The following is a 21,753-nucleotide window of genomic DNA, read 5'->3' as shown; positions in this document are numbered from 1 at the left end:
TGCTGCACGTTACGGCCCTGACGGCACGCCGCGCTCGCTTCCGGGGGTGGCTGCGGCGGCAACATGTTCGAAGAGCTGGGCTTAGTCCCGACCATAGGCGATGATGAGGAGGTGCCTCTGGAGCCGGAGTCTGACTCCGGGGACGACGAGGAGGAGGAGGTACGAGCTGCCCAGAGGCGGCAGCAGGGTCTCCGTTCTGGGCCCCTTGAGTTTCCTTGGCTCCTTCCCCGCCCCGAGAGCCCCCGGGTGCTGCCTGCCTGCCGGCCGGGGAGGGGTCCTGAGAGGAAAGGTCCCGCCAGGACCCCAAGTTCTTCCTCGGCTAGCTCGTCACGAGCATTTCCGTCCCGCCGCTCCCTGGTCTCGGCCGCTTGCTGTCTCCTCAGAGTACCCGTCATCCTTGTACCGAACTGCTATGTAACCCGGGACTGTTCTGTCCCAGGCCAGAGGGAAGTCAGGCCTGGTTCCTAACCTCTCTCATCGTTGCCCCTTCGGGCCTTCCATTCCCTAAGTCAGAGTGTGTGGTGCCAGACCCAGTGCTGAGCGGTGGGGATGGAGCCTTGGACAAGATGGGGAGGGTGCCCTCCTGAAGCTTATGTTGGCGTGAGCGAGGAGCTTCCAGACTCTAGGAATATGGCACTTAAAAAAGGACCACTGCTGTCGAGAAAAAGGGGGCCTGCCTCTCAAGATGCAACCTGACATTCCCTCAGCAGGGCTTCTCACACACTTGGCTAACACCATCCCATGGGTAACCTCTGGAAAGTCGCCTCCTCCTACACAGAACGGTAGTCTCACTCACCTGTCCACCTCGCCTCTCCATGGGTTTCCTCTCAAGGATGAGAACAAGTCAGCATCATCCACAGCTTCCCCAACTTCCCCTCACTGGTGCTAGCTTGTGCCTCTCTTCATCCACAGAGCTCCCACCCTGGTCCAGGCCACCTGGAGCCTGGCCACCTGCAGGCCCAACACCCCAGGGGCCTCCCCCTCTCACTACACCCACTGTGTACCCCGTACGGGTGTCAGTCTTTTCATAGTACACTCACATTAGCATCCTCTTCCTCAAAATTTTCCAATTTAAAGCCGGCTCTCCAAAACCTTCAGGATGTGGTCCATTTGCTCATCTTTCACAGTTGATCCTCCAACCAGGCTCACTTCACTTTTCAGAGACTTGCATGTTCTTTATTCTGACCATCTCAGCTTGAGTAGGTCATCTCATCGAATCCATGAGAGACGGTTTCGTCCTGGATAGGTCCTCCTTCCGTTCCTCTGCCTGCCACACGCTTCCCTCTGCTTTGCCTAGAGGCCTCTAGCCAGCTCTCAAAATTGAGTGTAATAAATGAGTTCATCCTGGAAGCCTTTCCTGACACTTTCATCCCCACCCCACACCCCTATTACTCTTCTGTGGTACCACCTACGTACTGTGGACAATTTCAGGTTACATGTCAGTCTGTGAGAGGCATTGTTGAATAGTGGTTAAGAGCATGGACTCTGGAACTGCTCAAGTATCAGGACTTGGATCTCTATCACAGTCATCTCGGGCAAAACACGAACCTTTCTTTGTCTTGCTGCCCTCTGTATAAAAGCCTGGGTGGTGCAATGGGTAAGTGCTAGTCAGAACCTGAAAGATCTGTGTTCAAACAACTGGTGCTCCTTGGGAGAAAGACAGTTTGTTTCTATCCAGGCTTTGAGCATTCTTTGAGAACACCTTGATTATTGTCCAACTTTCACATGCATATGAGGTGCTCAACAATACCATGCCCTGATTGGTAGCGATTGTACAATACTGCTTGATGTGATTGAACTATGGAATGCTATGATATCTGTATTGCCTCCCAATAAAAAGGTTTTGGACAAAAAGGTGGGGGGGAATACCATGCCTTGGGTCCTCACACTTTAAAAGTCCTCTAAAGTGGCATTCTTACACTTCAACACATTAGCTAATGTTGCGGTTTCCCGAAAGTCTCTTTTGTTAAAACTAATCTAGCCAGACCAGCTTGTCTTTTGCTTTTTGTCTGTCATTTTCTCTTTTTCTTCCAAGTTTTTTTTTTAACTTTGGAAAATTTTAGGTATGTCTCTTGTAAACAGCTGGCTTTAAAAATGTACCATCTATCTTTTTCATCTGATGATTTGTGTCCATATTTATTGTTATTCCTTGACATATTTGGATTTATTTCTGCATTTTTTGGGGGATACTGCTTTCTATTTTACCCAGATTTTCTTTTTGAAACATCAGTTTTTCTCTAATATATTTTTAAGGTTATTTGTTCTTTTAGATCCTTTCCCACTCCCTATTTCCCATTGGCTTGGAATCTCAAACTTTGTTTTATATTCTTTTACCTGGGACCCTCATTTCATTTTTCCTCTTCCAGTGTTCTTTCACCTCAGCCCCATGTCTTGTTGGTCACCTTCTTGCTCCCTCTTCCCAGGGCCCCATTGTGCTGGGCAAAAGACAGAAAGCCTTGCAGAAGAACCGAAGTGCTGATTTCAACCCCGACTTTGTCTTCACTGAGAAGGAGGGCTTGTACGATGGCAGCTGGGCCATGGCTGATGTCTTGAGCCAGCTCAAGAAGAAGGTGAGGCAGACAGACCCTTTACACTTTAACTTTGACCAGTGGTCTTCAGGGCCAAACCAGAACCTCTTTCTTCCATTTGCTTGGATCCAGCAGATGCGGGGATTCCTGTGGAAATGTAACTATGAAATGAGGCAAGTTTGTTGCAGACTCTACCTAGGAACAGGTTTATGGGTGTGCAGATGAGTTTCAGAAGTATTAGAAATAGCCATATGCCTGGTAGGGAATGATCAAGGATAAGGTAAACCCAGGTGGGGACGGAGCATGATACTGGGACAGGAGAAAAGTTAAGGGAAATAAGAGGAAAGAGCTAGGAGGCAAAGGGCATTTATAGAGGTCTAGACAAAGACATGTACATATGCAAATATATATATATGAGGATGGGGAAATAGATCTATGTGTCTGTATTTATAGGTTTAGTATTAAGGTGGCGGAAGGACCTTGGGCCTCTACTCAAGCACTCCCTCAGTGCATGAATACTTTGTTCTATTAAATTGGCATTCTATGATGCTCACCCTCACAACACAATCGCTGAAGCCAAAGCGGGTGAACAAGCAAATGTGAAAAAAGCTGATGGTGCCCGGCTATCAAAAGATATAGCGTCTGGGGTCTTAAAGGCTTGAAGAATAACAAGCAGCCATCTAGCTCAAGCAACAAAGCCCACATGGAAGAACACACCAGCCTGTGTGATCATGAGGTTCCGAAGGGATCAGTTATCAGGCATCAAAGAACAAAAAATCATATTGGGTGCACACCTCCATGATACGATCGCTGAGGACAAATGGGTGCATAAGCAAATGTAGCGAAGAAAGCTGATGGTGGCCGTTTATCGAAAGGTATAGCGTCTGGGGTCTTAAAGGCTTGAAGGTAAACAAGCGGCCATCTAGCTCAGAAGCAAAAAAGCCCACATGGAAGAAGCACACCAGCCTGTGAGATCACGAGGTGTCGAAGGGATCAGGTATAAGGCATCAGAAAAAAAAGAATCTTAACCATAGTGAATGAAGGGAGAAGTGCAGAGTGGAGACCCAAAGCCCATTTGTCGGCCACTGGAGATCCCATCACAGAGGGGTCTAGGGGAGGAGATGAGTCAGTCAGGGTGTGATGTAGCACCAATGAAGAATACAGCTTTCCTCCAGTTCCTAAATGCTTCCTCCCCCCCAACTGTCAAGATCCGAATTCTACCTTGCAAGTCTGGATAGAGCAGAGGATGTACACTGGTGCAGATAGGAGCTGGAGGCACAGGGAATCCAGGGCGGATGATACCTTCAGGACCAGAGATGTGAGGGGTGATACTGGGAAGGTAGAGGGTAAGTGGGTTGAAAAGAGGGAACCAATTACAAGGATCTACATGTGGCCCTCCTCCCTGGGGGACGGACAACAGAAAAGGGGGTGAAGGGAGACGTCAGACAGGGCAAGATATGACAAAATAATAATTTATAAATTATCAAGGACTCATGAGGAAGGGGAGGGAGGGGGAAAATAAAAAAAAGGGGAGGGAGGGGAAAAATAAAAATAAGAGGACCTGATGCAAAGGGCTTAAGTGGAGAGCAAATGCTTTGAGAATGATGAGGGCAAAGAATATACAGATGTGCTTTACACAATTGATGTATGTATGGATTGTGATGAGTTGTATGAGTCCCTTATAAAATGTTAAAAATATTTTAAATTTTAAAAAAAAGGGAAAGAAAAAGAAATAGCCATATGTTCTTCATTATACAGTGCCACCAGTTCCAGAATGTCCATTCCTGCCCTTCTTGGGGAAGGGGCTTTTGAGCTCACATTTGCCTTGGTGATTACCAAAGACTTTTATTTTTTTCGTTGACATTAAAATGCAACAACAAAAAAAAAAAGCCTTAGAGGAAATCTAATGATTTTAGCTCAGCGGTTTAGGCACCCCAAACCTAGGCTTTGAGTGCTTTCCTGGGGCAGCCTCCTTGGAAAGGGATTCAGTGTCCGTTACGAGTATGAAAAGAAATGTTTGTTCTATCACTTAGTCATCTGGCCACTGAAGACAGGCTTGCAGGCCCCCTGGGTGATCGCTGTGCTTCTGAGAGTGGTACTCAGCCCCCAGAGACATGGTCATTCCCCATCACTTCACCCAACGCTCCCCTAACACCAGTACTGCTGCGGGTCCCTGGGTCCCACACGGCACAGCCCCCGCTGTCCACAAATGTCACTGGCATCATCTGCTCAGTTGCTAAGACCCCTTGCTGCTTCTTCGACGCTGAGTCCTTGTCTATTGCTGAGACTTCAGAGAAAACCGGTGTCTGCCAGGAGCACACCTCTCTGCACTCTGCTGCCACCTATTCTGGTGGATATGAAGCCACACTGCCTCTTGAAGGTACATCTTGAGAAGGTGCTTGCCTCCACACACCACCCCCTTATCTTTTGGACTCACAATTCTGAACATTTTTCCCATGAAATTTTTATCAAATGGATTAGAAGCTATTTGTTTCCCTGGTCGGTGTTTTCATGAAAAAGCCATCCGGGTTCCTAGGCAGATGATCTGTGTTGCAAGTCCTGGTGTATGGAGCTCCCGTGGCTGTGGACTTGGTTGTTGGGTGTGTGCATGTGGTACAAGAAGGTAGGAAATACCTGGACAGATAATCCCACAGTGCACTGCAGTTTCCGGAAGGGCTGTAGCAGCGCGAGATGCTTCAGGTGACCCCTGATGGCTCAGTGCGCGTGCTCAGCTGCGCAGAGAGGCCAGCAGTTCAGACCCACTGGCTGCTCCATGGGAGAAGGACTTGGCGGCCTGCTTTGGGGAACAAAACATCTACTCCGGAATCCCTCTGGGACAGTTCTGCTCTGCGCTGGAGCGTCGCTCGGAGTCAGTATCAATGGCAACAGGCTTTTTTAAAAAAAATCATTATATTGGGGGCTTTTACAATTCTTATTACAATTCATATATCTGTTGTATCAGGCATATTTGTACATATGTTGCCATCATTCTTTTTTTTCTTCTCTTTTTTTGTCTCCCTGGGAGAGAGAGATTGAGAGAGAGACAGACAGAGACAGAGACTCCCACTTCCAGGAACCATCATTCTTTTCCAGACACTTTCTATTGAGCCGTTGGTATCAGCTCCTCTTTTTTCCTCTCCATCGCCCCCCACCCTTGTGACCCCTTGATAGATTATAGATTATTTTCCTATCTCACCGACCGCTGTCTCTCTTCCCCCATGGTTTCTGTTGTTCTTCCCACTGGACGGTGTGTGTGGTTGTGTGTTGATCATTGTTATTGGTTCCCCCCCTTTTTTTGATTTTTGCTATTTATACTTTTTAAACTTTCAACAGTATGCAGCAATACCTGATTCTGTTTGGATTTTGGCATCAATTAGTTATAATCCGTGTAGGCTCTGTCATGCTGATTGGCAAGGGCAAGCATCTCTCCAAGTAGCATTCAGATAGAATGGGGCTCTCTTGGTCATTACAGTGTTCTGAATAGTAAGCATCGAGAATGCGCACATTCTCATTGGTGCCTTTTAATTTTCATTGTTTTTCACAAGAGACCATTTTTTGAATGCATGTTGTCTGATTCACCTGTCCCAGGACAAACAAGTCATCATTATGTTTCGTTCCCTTCCGACTCCCTCTTCCTGCTCCTCCTCACGTGCCTGTTTCATTTTCCTCTCTCAACTTTATTTGCAGAGAGCAGCCACAACATTAGACGAGAAGATTGAGAAAGTTCGAAAGAAAAGGAAAACGGAGGTGAGGGCAGGAGGCTGTTCCTTCCCTGTCACTGAGCCCCGAGGTGTCATCTCAGCAATTCCCCCACCGTTTCTTTGGGGGCCAGGGCTGGGGCTGTTTAAATTGGGAGCGGCCCCGCTGGACAGCTGACTCTCGCTGCCTTAGGTTCTGGTTTTCCTGTGTTTGTAGCTGCCCTGGTTTGCTCTTGATGTTTCCTAGGAAAAAGAAGCCAAAGCCGGAAAGTCAGAGAAGGAAGCCGAGGCTAGGAAGTCGGAGGAGAAAGCTGCAGTGGACAGCTCTGAGCCCGTGGAGCAGGGAGACCTGGGGGGGAGAGACAAGGAAGGCTCAGAAGACGAAGAAGAATTGGAGGAATCGGAGACTGACTACTCCTCTGCTGAGGAGAGCGTCCTCACCAAAGCAGGTGAGGTGACAGTGAGAACTGGAAGGAGAAGTAGAAAGGGCCCCGCTTGCTTTACTATGTCGGAATCCCTGCATTTCCATGGTTAATGTTAAAACCCCCTCTTGGTTGTGTGGAAACTCATTCTTCAGAGCCTCTTTTAGGCAATCAGATTGGTCTCACAGGGTTCTGGCGGGGACTCAGATCAGACTGGTCTCACAGGGGTCTGGCGGGAACTCAGACTGGTCTCACAGGGTTCTGGCGGGGACTCAGATCAGACTGGTCTCACAGGGGTCTGGCGGGGACTCAGATCAGACTGGTCTCACAGGGGTCTGGCGGGAACTCAGACTGGTCTCACAGGGTTCTGGCGGGGACTCAGATCAGACTGGTCTCACAGGGTTCTGGCGGGGACTCAGATCAGACTGGTCTCACAGGGGTCTGGCGGGAACTCAGACTGGTCTCACAGGGTTCTGGCGGGGACTCAGATCAGACTGGTCTCACAGGGGTCTGGCGGGGACTCAGAGATCAGACTGGTCTCACAGGGTTCTGGCAGGAACTCAAGAGAGATCAGACTGGTCTCAGGGATCTGGCGGGGACGCGCGGAGGAAACCCCCCGAGCTGTGTCCAGCAGACTGGGGCTGTGTCCGTAGAAGCCCTGGCCACTAGCTGTGCTTCCCTCCGTAGATATGCTCAAAGTGAAGGAGAAGAAGAGGAAGAGGAAGAAGGGACAGGTGAGTGAGGATTTGGCAGCCAGCGTGCGGCTCTTGTTGGCAACCTCTGACGGGTGTTCGGGCCCATTCGTGGTTCTAGCCCCTAACTTCCGGGCTGCATTCCCAGTCTCTGTGGTTGGTTTTGTGGTGCAGGAAGCTGGAGGATTTTTTGAAGATGCCTCTCAGTATGACGAGAACCTGTCATTCCAGGACATGAACCTCTCCCGACCTCTGCTGAAGGTAGTGGCTTTGTGGTAGTGGTGGGATGGTAGTTGTCGCCCCCTCATGGGCTGCCCTGCTTCCTTCTGAAGCTCACGGCTGCCTGAGAATGCTCTTGAACAGTAAATGATGACCTGCCCCTCCTCTCCAAGCCCCTCTGATGGCTCCCAGCTTGACTTGAGGGAAAAGCCACAGTGCTTCCAGGAGCCTCCAAGGCCCATCCCTTTCTGGTTCCTTCTGATGGTGCCTGGTAACACCTGTTTTGCTCAGGCCCCCACTGGCCTCCTTGCTGACCCTCTAGCAGGTCAGGTGGCCTTCTTCCTCAGGGCCTTTGCACGTGCTGTTCCCTCTACCCTGAACACTCTTCTCCAATCCCTCAGCTCCATCAGAATTCACTCACCACTTAATATCTCTTTGCTCAGTGTGACCTTTTCCTAATGACTCAGTGCCCAGTGTCCAGTGCCCTCCGTCCTCTGCCCTCTGTCCCTCCGCGCTCACCACCTCCCTTGGTGACATACTTTCCTCCCAGAAAGTCCTCTCCTCGTGATCTGGATCTTTTGGGTCCGTTTACCTGGTGCAGGCTGTGTTTCTTTGCGGTGGAGGGAGGCGTCATTTCAGGGCTTTCCCGCTGCAACCCAGCACCTAGACCCTTGCCGCAACCCTCTCATACAGTTCCTCATGTGGTGGGGACCCCCAGCCATCAAATTATTTTGATTGCTACATCATCAGTGTCATTTTGCTACTGTTATGATTCAGGCGACCCCTGTGAGAGGGTTGTTTGACCCCCCCAAAGGGGTGGTGACCCACAAGTTAGGAACCGCTGGTCTAGACCTAGGCCTTGGAGATAGGAGGGATTAGGTGTGGAGGAGGAGGCAGGCCTGGGGGGATTCCCACCTGTTCCAGAAGCCTCCTTCCCCTTGGCGCTGTGTTTTCCTCAGGCCATTTCAGCCATGGGCTTCAAGCAGCCCACCCCCATCCAGAAGGCGTGCATCCCCGTGGGCCTGCTGGGGAAGGACATCTGTGCCTGTGCTGCCACTGGGACAGGTAAGAGGAAAAGGAGCCCAGGTGACAACCGAAGGCCAACTTGTTCATGTCGTTCCTTTTAAATCAAAAAGTTTACAGCAGGTCAGACTGGATTGATGGTCTCAGTGGCTTGTGAAGATTTGGGGTGTCACTGGGTGGCGTAGATGGTTGTGGGATCTACTGATCACTAAAAGGTTAATGGTTCAAGCCCATCCCAGGGAGCCACAGAAGAAAGAAGACCTGGCCATCTGCTCCTGAAAGGTATTGATCTTAGAGTGGTAGTGGGTCCTGGAGTCGAGCTCAAGGTGGCAGCAAGTAGTGTGGATTTGGGGCTCTTGCCCATTCTTGGGGACCTCGAGGTGACCTGTTTCTACATTTTGTTGTCGTCACAGCTCCTCCCAGACTGTTAGTTTCTGTCCCCTGTGGTTGTGCCTGGAGGGAGATGGTGGGAAGGGGCCCACTGGTTGGGGAGAGACTGGAAAAGCTGGCACCCTGCCCAGCCTGGACTGCTGGCCCCCATTGTTGGCAGTGCTGGCGGCCATGCAGAGGACACTGGGATGAGGTCTCCTCAGCTACTGCCCTCAGCTGGTGGGGGGACAACTGATGAGACTAATAAGCCGCCCCCTGCAAAGCACAAAAACCAAGCTCACTGCCAGCCAGTCCACGCCCACTCAGAGTGACCCCACAGGACAGGGTAGAACTGCACCTGTGAGTTTCCGGGACTATGACTCTTTACGGGTGTGGAAGACTTGATATTTCTCCTGCGGTTTCAAACTGCTGACCTTGCCGTTAGCAGTCCAATGTGCGAAGCCACCAGGGCTAGTCCTCGTAGACTCTAAACCAGAGATTCTCAACCTGTGGATCGAGGCCCCTTTGGGGGTCGAATGACCCTTTCACAGGAGTTTCCTGATTCGTAACTAGCAAAATGACAGTGATGAAGTAGCAATGAAATAATGTTATGACTGGTGGTGGGGGGCGGGTCACCACACCACAACATGAGGAACTGTATGAAATGGTCGTGTCATCAAGAAGGTTGAGAACCACTGATCTAAACCAAACCACACTCACTGCCGTTGAATTAATGCACACTCTTAGCGAGCCTGCAGTACAGGGTAGAACTGCCCCTTTGAGTTCCCGAGACTGACTACACAGAAGTGCAAAGCCCAGTGCTTCTCTGGTGGAGCAGCTGTTGGTTTTGAACAACATATGGTGCGTACCGCAGCTCAGTGTGTAACCACTTCGCCACCAGGGCTCCTTCCCAGACTAGCGTCGTGTAATGTAACTTGTGTGCCTACCGCCCTGAGACTGACCTGCTCACTTGCCTCGCTTTACTGGCCCCGAACCTGCAGTCCTTCGGAGGTCTGCCTGTAGTGTCTTTGCTTCTGGATTTGTTGTTGACTAAAAAATTCATGTATGTGCCTGAAAATCTCCCCATTCCCTACTCCCCAGCCCCCACTCCAACACAGGGCTTGTGGGTATCTTCTAAACTAGTTTTTATTTCAAATGAAATGTAATAGGAATGCATTTCTGCTCAAATGCAAATAAGTACAAAGTTGTTTCCCCCATTTGTCAACTACAGGGCTACAAAAAACTCCACACTTCTGCCAGCACAGAAATGTTCTTTGTGTGTCTACAGGCAGAGCGTGCACCTGGAGCCTGAGCTTGCTGCTTTTTCAATGGAGTTTGGGAGAATGATTGGACTTTGCCCACTCCCTTAGAGTGACCGATTCGGAAACCCACAGGGGCAGTTCTGTCCTCTCCGGCTAGGGTCACTATGAGCCAGCTTTAACTCCAGGCCAGTGAGTCAATGAAGTTGAACTCCTGCACAGCCGTGCCCCTAAGTCTTGTTCTGTTGTGGTGGCCTCTTGCCTCAGAGTTTGCTCCCATGCACGAGTGACCCAGGGGGTGACCCAGGTGGACAGGCTCGCGGGGCTCCATCGGGTTTTCATGGGTGGGACTTTCAGAAACAGAGGGCCAGACAGGTCTCCTGAGGCCCTTTGGGGTGGATTTGAACCGCCAACCTTGCAGCTAGTCGTCAGCGTTTTCCCTGTTGGTGCCATCTGGGGACTCCCAGCATGCCTGAGCATGCATTTTCACATGTGCCTATGCTGGTGACGGATAACCTTGTTAGTGTTGATAACAATATTTTTAAATCCCTACAGTGAGATAGGATGGTATAATCTAGGCAATGAGGATTTTCTCTCTATTGGAATAATTGTCGATTCACAGGAAGTAGCCAAAATAGCACCACGCGTCCTTCCGGCGTCTCCCGAGTCTGACTGCAGTGGGGTGGAGGTGGTGCTGTGCTGTCAAGTCCCTTCCAGCTCACAGCCCCTCAGGGACACCGCGCTCCCTGCCATAGGGTCCACGCCAACTCACATTGACCCCTGCGGGGACCTGCCCCGTGGGTTTTCAAGAATGTAACTCTGTTTTGTCTTAGGCATTGGGTGAAAGTATATTGGGCAGATGCCTGTTTTACGTTCCACTGGATTCATGCAGTTCCCTCCATCTCACTCATTATAACCCCTCTCTGGAGCCCCACACTCCCCATCTCCTTCCTGTGTTTCCTGTCTGCATTCTTCCGGAGCAATCCATCCATCAGTTGTGTCAGGAACACTTGTACATACATGTACATGATGACAATGCATGTACAAAGACCGTAACTCCGAGCAGGAGTTAAAATGCTGCCTCTGTCTCCTGAAGTGGTGGTTTTGAATGGCTGACCTTGTGGGAAGCCGAGTGAAAGAGTGTGGAAAGCTGGGAAACAGGCCTGGGGCAGTCAGACTTCCTTCCTAGTTTGAAAGACAAGCTGAGCAGGAGCTCTCCCCTTCTGCTTGCCTCTACCCTGCCCTCCAGGTAAAACCGCTGCCTTTGCCCTGCCTGTCTTGGAGCGGCTGATCTACAAGCCCCGCCAGGCTGCGGTCACCCGAGTCCTGGTGCTGGTCCCCACCCGGGAGCTGGGCATCCAAGTGCACTCCGTCACCAAGCAGCTGGCCCAGTTCTGCAACATCACCACGTGTCTGGCTGTGGGTGAGTCTCCTGTCAGCCGGAGGGACCCTGGCCTGGTGGAAGATGACACGGGTCCGGAAAGGCACCTTGTGAAGGGCAGATTGTGGCCTGTCACGGCCTGGGAGGAGAGTAGAGAGTGGAGGCAGGGGGTTGATGGGGACTTAAGTGACCTCGAAAAGGAAAAAGTAAAAATTATTGGAAAAAAACACAAAAGGTTGTTGGGGAGCATCATTTTTTTCTGGGGCAACAAGAGGGCCCGTCCCTGACCTTCATTTCACCCTCTGTGGCTGGCTCCGGTGGCCCTAAGTGAGGAGAAGCATGCAGTATACACCTTTCTTTGGTAGCTGGCTGATTGCTGTGCCCCTGTTAGGGATTTTGCCAGTGCCCGGCTGTTCCCTGCCTCCAGGCGGTCATGTCATTCTGCTTACAAGCCCTTGGTGCCCTCGTTTTCCTTTGGGTTTGCACTTGGAACAGTTGGCATGAAGTGCTGACCCTCCCTGCTGACCCTGGCCTGCTGATCTGGCCACTTACCTGCTGAAGTGCCTGGCACAGGACCTGACCTGGCACAGATGGGCAAGAAGCTTGGTGGAGATTGAAACGGGCTGGGGGGGCCCCCTTCTCTCTGCAGGTGGCCTGGACGTCAAGTCGCAGGAAGCTGCTCTTCGGGCTGCACCTGACATCCTTATTGCCACGCCTGGCCGGCTCATCGACCACCTCCACAACTGCCCCTCCTTCCACCTGAGCAGCATCGAGGTGCTCATCCTGGATGAGGCTGACAGGTAGTCCTGAGGAGTGTGACCCTGCCTGCTGGTCCCCAGACGCTAGCCTGCCTTTTGGAAAATGTCCGGGATCTCTCGGGCCAGGGAAGGCTCTGGAAGTGTGATTTGGCCTAAGGAGATGCGCCTATTCAGGGCCACCACTGGCACCAGGCTGCAGCCTCTGTCCTCAGAGATGCCGTAATATTGACGACAAGGAATAAGGTCCTGAGGGGCTTGGGAGAGAGCAGGCAGACCCAGGGGGCCAGCGGGGCAGACTGTGGTCAGGGTCAGGGACAGTGTAGCGCATGGGTGGCCCCAGGGCTGTGTCTGAGCCCTGTCACCAGGACACGTAGGGTAGGGCCTGATAGTGAGGTAGCTCCCCAAATGGCAGCCTTGATGCTTCCAGAGTGTTAGGGCCATTATTGATGCCCCCCCCCCAAAGGACAGGAGTGAGGAGACTTCTGATCAGTGGACACTCGAGAATCTGGGTGGCACGGTTTTATTAAGCAGTCAGCTCCCAACTGAAGTGTGGGCCCCAGCCGCTCGCAGAGAAAGGTTCCACAATCTGCTGCAGCAGAGATTCACAGCCTAGGAAAGCTTATGGGCCAGGTGTGCTTCATCCTCTAGGGTCTCCCTGAGTCAGCATCGCCTTGATGGCAGTGGATTTGAAATTTTTTTTGTTTGTTTGGAAAGAGGCATGGCAACCAAAGGGAGTGCCTGAATTTAAAGATGAAAGATTACACGCTGGCCAACATGTGACCGAGGGCACAGTTGGGGAATTCAAATGTGGACCTGATTTCAGATATTGCTTAAGACCGTTAAATGTTGTGGCTGTGACATTGACATTGGCTGTGGAGGCTGAGGTTCCTGGGACGTATGTGTGACAGAATAAAAATGCTAGTGCAATCCGAATGAATCTCAATGACAAGGAGGTTAACTGGTGTGGACTTGGTCCATGAATCACAGCAGCCTCATCCACAACACAGTCAGGCCTCCGACCCACAGGGCTTTCTCTAGCCCACTTTCCCCCAGGGGATTGCCGGGCCTTTCTCCCTTGTCTGCGTCTGGTCGCTCTGTTGAAACCTGTGGGGCATCGCAGCAGCATGCCATGGTGGCTGCGCTTGGGATCCACTGGCTGGGAGAGGAACCCAAGTCTCCCACTGACTCGCCCCTTCCCCAGTGCTGGCCATGTAGCACAGACCTGCCTGCTGCCCTGCCCCAGAGGAGTCCCCAACCAGATTTGTATTCCCTCCCTCTCACTGCTGTCAGGATGCTGGACGAGTACTTCGAGGAGCAGATGAAGGAGATCATCCGAATGTGCGCCCACCACCGCCAGACTATGCTCTTCTCGGCCACCATGACAGACGAGGTGGGCCTGGGTGGTGTGGGGGTGAGCCCGGGGGGGGCCTGCCCAGCTGCTTGCAGAGACGAACTCTTCTTGCGCCCCGTAGGTGAAGGACCTGGCCTCCGTTTCCCTGAAGAATCCGGTCCGCATATTCGTCAACAGCAACACAGATGTGGCGCCCTTCCTGCGGCAGGAGTTCATCCGTATCCGGCCCAATCGGGAGGGGGACCGGGAGGCCATCGTGGCAGGTGAAGCTCCAGGGCAGGCTGAGGGTGGACTTCTGACCTAAGCCTAGGCATCCCCGTCTTCCTAGCCCCTCTGTTTCCCCACCCCAGACCCTGCCATCACTACCCAGTACTTCCTGACTCCTGCCCCTCTGTCTGCCACCTGTCCCTGGCTTACTTCCTAGCTGCTCTCCCTGGGTGAACCCTCCCTGCACGGGGACTGGAAACGCTCTGTGCGACTGCCCTGCGCAGGACCCTCCCATGGTTCCGCTGTACCACGGCTAACCTCTGAGTGCCCCACTGGTCACTCAGGCCCGTGGTCAGCAGTTCTCCCTGCCTCCGGCCTTGCTGTTCAGCCACGGCACCTTCCTGTTCTTACTGCTGAGCTAGCTCCTGCTCGGGGGCCTTTCTGTTGGGCTATTTCCTGCCTGCAGTTGTCCCCAGATCTTGTGGGTGACGTCTGTCCTCCCTCTACCCCTCAACCGTATTTCTTACACTTGGGCACCAGCTTTTGTCTCCACCCTGAAATTTGGGTTCTGAGGCTGAGACTTGCCTGCTTCCTCTATGCCAAGTGTAGCACCAGCATCTTGCAGGGGGATGGGCGGGGCAGGGGGGAGGGGCTGCTCAGGAGACTAATGACCACTGCCTGCTTGCTCTTGCTCCCTGGCAGCTCTGTTGACGAGAACCTTCACTGACCACGTGATGCTCTTCACCCAGACCAAGAAGCAGGCCCACCGCATGCACATCCTTCTGGGGCTCATGGGGCTGCAGGTGGGCGAGCTCCACGGGAACCTGTCCCAGACACAGCGGCTGGAGGCCCTCCGGTAAGGAGAGGTGGGGCTGGGCAGAGAGCACCCCACCACTTGGAGGGCTGGGTTAGGGTGATCTTGGACGGGTAGAGCCTCTGATGCCCATTTTAGAAACACTGCTCTGAGCCCTGTGCAGTCGGGTCTCCCATCTAGTCCAGTTTCCGGCTTCCTAAGCTCATATGGTACTCGGATCCCGGGGAAACGGGGGGTGGGGGGAGGTGGCACAACAGGAAGTTCCACCTGTAGAGACATGGTGTTGCCACTGTCTCACAGACAGCCTCCTGCACAGTGAGTCTAGCCAGGCCTGGGAGAACAGGAGTCAGACTCAGCCTGCAGCTGTTTCTTGGGCATGTGTTTTGCTCTGCCCCGTGCTGTGTCTGTTCTATGAGGAAGTTAGGATTTTGGTGGCCTTAAAATAGAGCAGACCAGGCCCTGGTGGCATAGTGGGTTATGCTTTGGGCCTCTAAATGCAAACTTAGCACTTCAAAATCACCAGCCTTTCCTTTCCCTGGGGAAAGATGTGGGTGTCTGCTCCTGTAGGGTCACTGTGAGTCAGGATCCATTTGATGGGGTGAAAGAGAGGCAAAGCTGAAAGGAATGAGCCCAGCAGGCCAGGAGGAACCCTCCAGAACTGTGTACACACCCCTGGCCCTCCCAAGGGAGCTAACAGCTGTTTGAAAGAAAGGTGGGGGAGTGGGGGGAGGAGGAAAATGAGCAGCAGATATAAAGGACTCAAGTAGAAGGCAAATGTTTTGAGAATGATGATGGCAACAAATGTACATATGTTCTTGACACATTGGATGTATGTATGGATTGTGATAAGATTTGTACGAGCCCCCAATAAAATGCTTTAAAAAGAAAGAAAAAGAAAAAAGAGGAAGCTTAAATAAAGAGAGAAAGGTGGAGGTGTCTGCACCTCCTCTTTCCCCCAGTCAAGCTCTGTGGTTCCCAAGCAAATGTGCAAGAGCCCCTGCTCCTGGTGGTGGGCACAGAACTGTGCTCTCTCTACTGCAATGTCCTGTGCCCACCCCACCCTGCCCTCTGCTGGAGTAGGGCCCTGGGTGAACCTCTGTGGTTGACTATTTCTAGACGCTTTAAAGATGAACAGATCGACATCCTGGTGGCCACCGATGTGGCAGCCCGTGGCCTTGACATTGATGGCGTCAAAACGGTGAGCAAGGCCCATCCTCCTTGAGTTTGGGAAGGGGTCCCTGAGCCAACTGAACAGCCCTGCTTCCCCTCAGTGCAGGTCTGACTGGCGTTCCTTTGTGGCCTCTTAGGTCATTAACTTTACCATGCCCAACACCACCAAGCACTATGTCCACCGGGTGGGGCGGACTGCGCGGGCCGGCCGGGCAGGGCGCTCAGTGTCCCTGGTGGGAGAGGAGGAGAGGAAGATGCTGAAGGAGATTGTGAAGGCAGCCAAGGCCCCTGTGAAGGCCCGGATACTGCCCCAAGGTGAGTGGTACCACCAGGTTCAGCTCAGGGGCTTGGGAGTAGGCAGGCAGCGTCAATGATCAACTTTGCAGTTAGGACCCAGGGGATGCTAGCGCTGAGGCAGCTCCCCACTCACCTCTCTGCCACTGCCCTCCCAGCTGCAAGTGATCTCTCCCGCCTTCAGGCCAAGAGCAAGGCCTTTTTGTAGCCAAGCCCCCACCGGCTGCTTCCTATGGGCGGGGGCAGCAGTGGAGGGGAGGTCAGGGCTCCTGCTCTTTGCATTTTTCATTTTCTTCCACTCTTGAGCTGAGTTCCGACTCTCAGAGCCAATCTGCAGGACGGAGGACACGGGTCTGTGGGCTCCCATGGCCTCAGAATTGGGAATTTGTCCCAAGAGCAACAGGCCGGGTTTCTGTGGCATCAAACAGAAGTCAGGATGTTTGTCAGGAAGTGCACATCTGCCTTACTCTCCTCAGCAGCCCTGGCCGTGCTGTGGCAAGGCATTGGGGCTGCCAACCGAAAGGTCAGCGGTTCACACCTACCAGCCTCGCTGCAGGAGAACGATGTAGCAGTCAGTTTCCATCACCATGGCGGCCTTGGAAAGCCCGTGGGGCAGTCCCCCAGGATCACGCAGATGTTGGGGTCCACCCTGTGGCAGTGCCTCTCAGCAGGCGCCCGTCGTTTTGAGTCCTCTTCATTCTCCTCCCTCCAGATGTCATCCTCAAGTTCCGGGACAAGATCGAGAAAATGGAGAAGGATGTGTACTCGGTCCTGCAGCTGGAGGCTGAGGAGAAGGAGATGCAGCATTCGGAGGCCCAGGTGAGCTGCTCCTGGGGCCACGAGCATGCCACGCCGTCACCATCAGGTAGTGGCTTCCAGTCAGCTGTGGGTTTGGTGGCAGGCCGTGGCCATAGCAATCTTCTCTCACTGTCTCCCAGATCAACACCGCCAAGCGTCTCCTGGAGAAGGGCAAGGAGGACCCGGGCCAAGAGCCAGAGAGGAGCTGGTTTCAGACCAAAGAGGAGAGGAAGAAGGAGAAGAGTAAGACAGACGGGGGTTGGGTGGGTAGGTAGGTAGGTAGGTAGGTAGGTAGGTAGGTGTGTGTGTGTGTGTGTGTGTGTGTGTGTGTGTGTGTAGAAGAGTAAGACAGGCAGTGTGTGTGTGTGTGTGTGTGTAGGAGAAAAGTAAGATGGGCACTGTGTGTGTGTGTGTGTGTGTGTGTGGTGGGAGCTGTGTGTGTGTGTGGTGGGAGCTGATGGTTTAGTGGTTATGTGCTTGCCTGTTAACCCAACAGATTGGCACTTGGAACTTTCCAGCTGCTCTGAGAGGGAAGTGCAACAGTTTTGCTTCTGGAAAGATTTAGAGCCTTAGAAACTCCATGGGGCAGTTCTGCTCTGTCTGACAGTTCACTGTGAGTCAAGCCACTCACAGATCTTTGGTTTTAATTCCCTGCTGAGGACCATTGAGAGCCCTCTGACTTCTGTACACAGTGACCCCTCCACCTGTGCCTTTCACGATTCAGCAAACACCCAGCCTTGCAAACTCCCAGCAGCTCCATGACCAGGGCACAGGCCTGTGCATTTCAAGGTTCGTTAGGTCTTACACAGTGGCCCTCTGTAGAGGTGGTCCAGCTAGTTAAGAAGTACTCCCCTACTCTCATCAATAACAAGAATGAAACAAAGTGTTAAAACAAAGAAAGTGCCTTTGTTTGACGATCCCTACTGGCTTAGAGTTGGGGTCAAGGCACAGGGACCCTGTAGAACAGAGGAGAACCACCTCATAGGTTTCTAAGACTGTATGCTCTTCATTTTTAAAATATCCATGATTGAACATCTCATTTTAGTTTAATTGTGCTGTAGGTGACAGTTCATTTCCCACTCTGTGGTTTGCACATGAGGCACCCCAGGGACATCGGAGTGCCCCCTACCATGGGCCGTCATGCTCCCTGTGCTGCCCTGGGCTCCCCATTTCCTTACACTCAAGGTCTCTCCCCCTTCTGCCTACTTATCTTGGCTTCTGGGCAGATGCCGTTCATCTGATTATGCGTACTCCATGGTTCTAAGGAGCGCGTTTCTCCAATGTGCCTGTGCATTTTTATCGGCTTGTTGTTTGGTTGCAGCTGGTCTCTGGGCACGGCTTCAATTCCAGGTCAGAAGGGTGTCTGAGGGCCATCGTCTTCGAAGTTCTTCTAGTCTCGGGCCAACCAGTCCATCTGGCCTTATCTTTTTAACTTTGAACTTTTTAGGATTCATAGAGCAGGTGGTGAGAGGGACCTTCAACAGTCCATCCACATTCGCTTCATCTCCTCCACTGCAGTAGACCGTCACCTGTCCACTTCCTGTGGTTCCTCTCCGGTTCGCCTTGGGCCCTAACCCCTCTGAACTTTGTCCTTGGGTAAATGCTGCCCTTTGATCTTGAGTGGGTGATGATTTGAAGCTGTATGGACCTCACTAGTGTTCACTGCTTCACCTTGTAGACCGCTCTGTTGTTTGAAAGTTCAGCCCAACGGTTGCTCAATTCCAGACCTGATGGGTGTCTAAGGACCAGTCTCGGGAGTTCCTCCACTCTCCACCCACCCTGGTCTCTTTGGTGGTTTTGCATTTTATTCTGTTCTCTTGCCACTACCCAGGACCTTCTAATGGGGTCCCTTTCAGAGCAGGTGACAGTGGTAGCTAGGTACCAATCTTGTGAAATGTTGGGGGGGTTGACCACTGACCTTTTGGTTAGCAAATGAGGACTTTAACCACTGTGCAACCAGGGTGGCTTTACCTGATGACAAGGGTATATCAATATTAAACTTCTGGGTTCAATAAATTAATTCATAACTATATTGGTGGGAAGGTGTGGGGTGGATCAAACTCAGCTGCCATCGAGTCTGTTCCTGTAGGACATAAGCGCCCCGTCTGGCTTCCAAGGCTGTAGATCCTTTTGGAAGCCGAGTGCCACATCTATGCCCCGTCTTTCAAAAAGCTGCTGATGGATTCAAACCTCTGACCTTCCAGTTCTAGGCAGAGCAAGTAACTCCTGCATCACCAGGGCTCCTTGGGAGCTAAATCATCATCCTTCAGAGCCGGAGACATAATGAACGTCTCAAGTGGTTGACTCTGATTGTGGTGGAACAAGCATGCAGGACGGTGGTGGCAGCAGAAGAGTGTGATTGCTGCTCGTTTTCAGCCCCAGGACCCATCTCAATTGATGTCGCTTGCTGTCGATTCTAAGACAGATAAATTGATTCCTGAAATCCCATGTTCTCTTTTCATCCCAGTTGCTAAGGCTCTGCAGGAGTTTGACTTGGCCTTAAGAGGAAAGAAGAAAAGGAAGAAGTTCATGAAGGATGCTAAGAAAAAGGAGGAGATGACAGTGAGCAACCTACTCCCCTTTGGCATCTGGTCCCTGCACAGCTGTGGGTCGGAGCGGGTGTTGGGGTGCACAGGGCTCCCCATGTTCCATGTTCACCCCTCCTGTTTCCCCAGGCTGAGGAAAGGTCCCAGTTTGAAATCCTGAAGGCACAGATGTTTGCTGAGCGGCTGGCCAAAAGGAACCGCAGGACCAAGAGGGCTCGAACAATGCCTGAGGAGGAGCCAGCCCGAGGCCCCGGTAGGTGTCAGGGAGCCTGGAAGAGTTTTAGGGACACTTCTCGCTGAGGCTGGTGCTTGTGGTTGGGGAGAAAGTGTGAGGGTTGATGAGACTCCCCCCCCCCCCTTTTTTTTTGAGATGAACTTGTTACTAGACTCCTAAGTCCATTTTATTTTCCCCACACAGACCACTAGGAATCTGGAGGGGTGGTTTGATGTTCTCGACCTACATTTTTTGAGTGATCATGTCCCAATGTGTACAGCTGTCCTCTTGTTTGCGCTAATGAAGGTGGCAGCTAGGGTACTGGACACAACTCTGGTTTACACCCAGGTCTTTTTGACTCTAGGGCCCAAGTACTTAACTGCTGCTGCCTGAGGCAGCTGGGTAAGGGCAGAATGAAGACAAGCTTTGGGCTCATTTCAAATAGAAGGGGTTCACGTCAGGTGGGAACACCTTGTTCTGTGCCCTCATCACGTTCCTGCTGGCATCTGACCGCTGCCCCCATGTCATTGAATCGTCAAGCTGGAGCATCCACTGAGCTTGGAGCCATTGGCTTGATGCCGTCACTCATTACCCATCTCTCTGTGCAGCTAAGAAGCAGAAGCAGGTGAAGAAGTCAGTGTTTGACGAGGAGCTCACGAACACCAGCAAGAAGGCCCTGAAGCAGTATCGAGCTGGGTAGGCCTGGAGCCCCATGGAGCCCATAGGGATTTTGGTGAAAGCTAAGACTCCCTTCCAGCCCCTGTTGTCCTCTCCTTCCCAAATCCATGGGCGCTCTGTGGACCCCAGGGTGAGAACAGGAAGAGCCCCTCCTGTCCGGAACATTTTCAGAAGTGGAGCACGCTCAGGGCCAGATCCAACATCTCAGGGTCTATCCTTTAGGATCTGGACAGAATCCCGTCGTGCTTCTGCTCTGGGAATGCCCGGGCAGGCTAGGGAGGGGCTGAGCACTTCAGGTCATTTACCACATGATGGGGCCTGACCTCTGCATAGCCAGCCTGCCTCAGCATCTCATCTTCTCCCACAGGCCTTCCTTTGAAGAAAGGAAAAAGCTGGGCTTGCCTCACCAGAGGCGAGGGGGAAACTTTAAATCCAAATCCAGGTAATGGCTGTGTTAGCAACAGGGTCCGAGGTTGTGCCTGCTTCAGAAGCCTTTTCTGGGTTGAGTTCAGGGGTTGGGCTTAATGCTGCTGATTTTCTTAATAGATATAAGCGGAGGAAGTAGCTGTGGTAGCCTGAAGCTGTGCGTGAGACTGCCTGGAAATCCTTCCCTGTGGGAAGTCACTGTGGCCTGGCCTGCCTTTTCTCCATTTGTAAAAAGAAGACTCTGAAACATTACCAAGTCTGTGTCATTTGTGCATTAAGGAAAAAGTGGGAGCTGCTGGAATGCCACTCATTCCTAAGCATTTCCACCCATCAACTCATCCCTTGTAGCTGGTGTGCTGTCACACAGGTAGAAAGGTCTTTTCTAGTTTGAGGAAGGAGTCAATCCTCTTTTCCATGTATTACTCTTAACTGTCTTCAGCAGCAACTCTTACCCTCAGTCCATCCGTGGGCTTGTGTGAATGAGGACGTCCTTGCTAGATGTTGGTCATGGATGACTACACATAAGCTGCCCTTTACTGTGCATCACGCTAGGTGTCCTGGGTGCTGAGCACTTGCCCCCACCCTGCTGGAGGTGGGAGCAGTTGTGTTCCCACCATGCATCCACAGAGCAGCCTGCAGAATGAGCTGGGTGTTCAGGGGTGTGCATTCCCAACAGCGGGGGCCATCCTAGGACGCGTGATGGAAGTGCAGAGCCTCCGATGATGTAAGCTGTTTGATGGTGACCCCTCAACCTTTGCTGAATCACAGGTCCTTTTTGAGTGTTAGGGAAAGCTAAGGACACCCCTTCAGAAAGCTACAGCTCACTTCATGTAGCATTTCCGGTGTGCGAGATGGCTGGACTTAGGTCTGCAAGCTTGTGGCCAGCAGGCCACGTACACATCTCAT

General features: G+C 52.1%; 1 protein-coding gene across 1 annotated transcript; it reads left to right on the top strand.

Annotated features, from left to right (window-relative positions):
• DDX27 (DEAD-box helicase 27) lies at positions 1 to 21,099 on the top strand. The gene is made up of 21 exons (XM_075528586.1): positions 1 to 159; positions 2,424 to 2,570; positions 6,216 to 6,275; positions 6,474 to 6,675; positions 7,336 to 7,382; positions 7,515 to 7,601; positions 8,519 to 8,624; positions 11,460 to 11,633; positions 12,241 to 12,391; positions 13,640 to 13,739; positions 13,822 to 13,963; positions 14,610 to 14,763; positions 15,838 to 15,919; positions 16,029 to 16,206; positions 16,898 to 17,004; positions 17,124 to 17,226; positions 19,451 to 19,545; positions 19,659 to 19,782; positions 20,352 to 20,439; positions 20,789 to 20,863; positions 20,968 to 21,099. The coding sequence occupies exons 1-21, from the start codon at positions 64 to 66 to the stop codon at positions 20,984 to 20,986; spliced, it is 2,337 nt and encodes a 778-aa protein (XP_075384701.1). The 5' UTR covers positions 1 to 63; the 3' UTR covers positions 20,987 to 21,099.
• Positions 21,100 to 21,753: the final 654 nt, after the last annotated feature.

Source organism: Tenrec ecaudatus, chromosome 12, assembly GCF_050624435.1.
Source record: "Tenrec ecaudatus isolate mTenEca1 chromosome 12, mTenEca1.hap1, whole genome shotgun sequence".
NCBI classification, from domain to species: Eukaryota; Metazoa; Chordata; class Mammalia; order Afrosoricida; family Tenrecidae; genus Tenrec; species Tenrec ecaudatus.
Note: the sequence above shows the minus strand (reverse complement) of the source record. Positions and strands in the feature narration are given on the sequence as shown.

Coding starts and splice junctions, on each gene's coding strand:
- DDX27 (XM_075528586.1), top strand. CDS start 64: ATGTTCGAAGAGCTGGGCTTAGTCCCGACCATAGGCGATGATGAGGAG. Junction 7,602..8,518: donor TCTCCCGACCTCTGCTGAAG/GTAGTGGCTTTG, acceptor TGTTTTCCTCAG/GCCATTTCAGCCATGGGCTT. Junction 17,227..19,450: donor GGAGAGGAAGAAGGAGAAGA/GTAAGACAGACG, acceptor TTTTCATCCCAG/TTGCTAAGGCTCTGCAGGAG.